Source organism: Pyxicephalus adspersus, chromosome 1, assembly GCF_032062135.1.
Source record: "Pyxicephalus adspersus chromosome 1, UCB_Pads_2.0, whole genome shotgun sequence".
NCBI classification, from domain to species: domain Eukaryota; kingdom Metazoa; phylum Chordata; class Amphibia; order Anura; family Pyxicephalidae; genus Pyxicephalus; species Pyxicephalus adspersus.
In genome coordinates, this window is record NC_092858.1 from 272247 (window position 1) to 275375 (window position 3129).

Genomic DNA, 3129 nt, shown 5'->3' on the forward strand with positions numbered 1-3129 from the left:
TCCTCATCTCACTACTGTCTGCCACCAACATCTGTGGCACCACCACCATACTGCCCAAGATGCTCCTTGGCTTCCTCTTCACAATGGATCAGATCACTCTCATTGGCTGCTTGGTGCAAATGTTCTTCATCTACTTCATCATCATGATGGACTGCAACATTCTGTTAATGATGTCTTTGGACCGGTACATTGCAGTCTGCAGGCCGCTGAGTTATCACAGAATTATCACCAGGAGAGTTTTGTTTCATCTCACAGTTCTATCTTTTATGAGGGGCATTATTTTTGTTGGTCCCGTCGTCTATTTGGCCTCCTCAGTGAATTTCTGTGCCTCCCACACCATCCAGCACTTTGCTTGTGAGCACATGGCATTGCTGAGCTTGGCATGCAGTAATGTGGCCAGGAATAAGATTGCGGGTCTGGTGATGCGAGTTGCTGCCATGATTATGGATCTGTCCTTCCTGGCCATTTCCTATGGTAGCATCATGATGGCTGCACTGAAGATCTCCACTGGAACTCTCAGACACAAGGCGCTACACACATGTGGGACTCATATACTGGTCATCATGGTGGTCTACTTCTTCAGCCTCTCCTCATCCATCGTGTACCGGGTATCTAAGTCAGTGACCCAAGATGTCCACAACTTTCTCAGCGCCGTCTATTTATTGGTCCCTGCCCTGGCCAATCCTCTGATTTATGGCCTGAGGACCAATGAGATCAGAGTCCGAATGGTGACAATGTTCAGACAAAAAACAGAATTCATGGACAGGATGCAATGAATTGCTGCGTCCTAGATGAGGAAACAAAATACTAAATAGAGCTCCGAGCACCAGGACTGCATGGGGGTTCCATTGTCCAGGGACCTCCGGCTCTGCCAACTGACACCAGTTTATTTATTGGTTTATGTGATTCCTCTGATTGTGTTCTGTCTGTGTGTACCCTACACGTGTGTCATGTCTGTGCTCGCTCTGATCTGTGTGCTCTTCCTTCCTGCATGCTGGATTATTCTCTCTTGGTGTGTTCCATGCAAGTTCTATGTCATGTTTATTATATATTCCCTGTGTTCTGTCTGTGCCCTCTCACTGTTGTGTGCGCTCTGTGTTGGCATTCTCCGATTGCGCTCTGTCTGTGTGCATGTTCTCCTTTGTTCTCTCAGTTTACACAACCACTGTGGTCCCGGTTATTCAGCAATACCATTGTCATACATTGTTAGAACTCTTAGTTTCATTTAGGCCAAACTGTACTGCACTGTTCCTGCAATATTCCTGCACTGCTCCTGCAATATTCCTGCATTGTTCCTGCAATATTCCTGCACTGTTCCTGCACTGTTCCTGCATTATTCCTGCACTGTTCCTGCAATGTTCCTGCAATGTCCCTGCATTATTCCTGCATTGTTCCTGCACTGTTCCTGCAATATTCCTGCACTGTTCCTGCAATATTCCTGCATTGTTCCTGCACAGGAAGTAGCTGGTGACCCCGGGTGACACCTGAACCCCGGTGAAGAGAAGGGGGAGCAGTGGGACACATCACTGAGCATGCATATGATGACAGGTCCACTTGAAGTGCATGTGACACCCTACAAGGCCAATCCAATGCCACACAGCAGCCATATACAGCAAGCAGCAGGCGGGGTCTGCATCCTCTGGTTATATGATTCCACGTACAAGAGAACACAGACAATCAGAGACAAACACAGCGGCAGCCATTGGATGAGGCCAACAGCTAATCACCAAAATCCAGCCAATCAGAAGGAAGTTTAAAGGCAAAAAATGTCACCTGGGATTGGGGTTTATTTTTGGAGAATTCTAAAATAGGTGAAATAAACCCCAAGGATGGGGAGGGGTGGGAACTGCCCCCGTGGCTCATCCCTTCCCCCATCATTATGCGTGTCACCTGTTGTATTTCTGGGGTCACATTTGTGACCCTCCCTGACCCCTGTGCTCACTTGTCAGGTAAGTACACATCCGATCTGATCATGTGACACGTTATCCCCACATGGAATCCAGGACAAAATTTGCTGCTTTTTTTCTCGTTTTATGAAGATTCTGAGCCGATCATTGTTTAAGGGTGGAGTTGCACTTTAAACTTTTATTCTCCTCCATCACAGGAAGTCATTACAGCAGAAAGGTGACAACAGCTGCAGCCAGCAGAGCGGTGAGAGTGGCGGTGCCGGAGCAGAACACCGGGGGAGCTGCAAGAAATAAATGTGACATTACAGTGTGAGAACTGGGGGGGGCAATATTGGGGGCATTGGGTTTCGGGGACGGGGGGATGAGTTTCTAGAATGTGGTTTAGGGTTCCGGTTCTAGGATTTAAATTTGGGGTCAGGATGAGGGAAGAGGGTAACATTGGGGGCTCTGTGTGATGGAAGGGGGAAGGTACATGGAGGATTAGGGGGAGTCAGAATTTCATTCAACCTGACCCAAAATTTAAATCCCAGAACCGGAACCCTAAACCACATTCTAGAAACTCATCCTCACCTCCAAACCAAATCCTGGAAGTTTCTCTTCCGGCCATAACCTACCTTCCCCCAAACCTTACCCGGCCATAACCAACCGACCCCCAAACCTTACAAAGCCAGAACCAACCTACCCCCAAACCTTACCCGGCCATAACCAACCTACCCCCAAACCTTACCCTGCCAGAACCCACCTACCCCCAGACATTACCCAGCCATGCCCAACCTACCCCTAAACCTTACCCGGCCATAACCAACCTACCCCCAAACCGTACCCAGCCATACCCAAACTACCCCCAAACCTTACATGGCCATAACCAACCTACCCCCAAACCTTACCCAACAATACCCCAGCACTGTACCAACTAAAGCCCCATCCCAGCCCCCTACCCAGTTATAACCAACCTACTCCCTTACCCAACCATATCCCAGCCCTGTACGAACTGAACCCCAACCCACCCCAAACCCTAACCCAGCCAAACCCACCTACCCCCAAACCTTACCCAGCCATAACCAACCTACCCCCAAACCTTACCCAACAGCACCCCAGCCCTGTACCAACCAAACCCCAACCCAGCTCAAACCCTAACCCAGCCATAACCAACCTACCCCAAAACCTTACCCGGCCATAACCAACCTACCCCAAACCTTACCCTGCCATACCCAACCTACCC

The 3129-nt window shown here is 49.2% G+C and overlaps 2 protein-coding genes across 2 annotated transcripts in view; one reads left to right on the top strand and one right to left on the bottom strand.

Moving 5' to 3' along the window:
* Window positions 1-59: 59 nt before the first annotated feature.
* Window positions 60-776, top strand: LOC140321756 (olfactory receptor 52P1-like). The gene has a single exon (XM_072398543.1). The coding sequence runs from the start codon at window positions 60-62 to the stop codon at window positions 774-776; it is 717 nt and encodes a 238-aa protein (XP_072254644.1).
* A 993-nt stretch (window positions 777-1769) lies between these two features.
* Window positions 1770-3129, bottom strand: part of LOC140323169 (T-cell ecto-ADP-ribosyltransferase 1-like) — a gene marked incomplete in the record, with an annotated part of 14544 nt that continues 13184 nt past the window's right edge. Inside the window, 1 exon segment of the mRNA XM_072400004.1 lies at window positions 1770-2188. Coding sequence (XP_072256105.1) covers window positions 2112-2188 — 77 coding nt within the window.

What these genes read in the sequence shown, in the direction of transcription:
- LOC140321756 (XM_072398543.1), top strand. Translation starts at nt 60, where the DNA reads ATGCTCCTTGGCTTCCTCTTCACAATGGATCAGATCACTCTCATTGGC.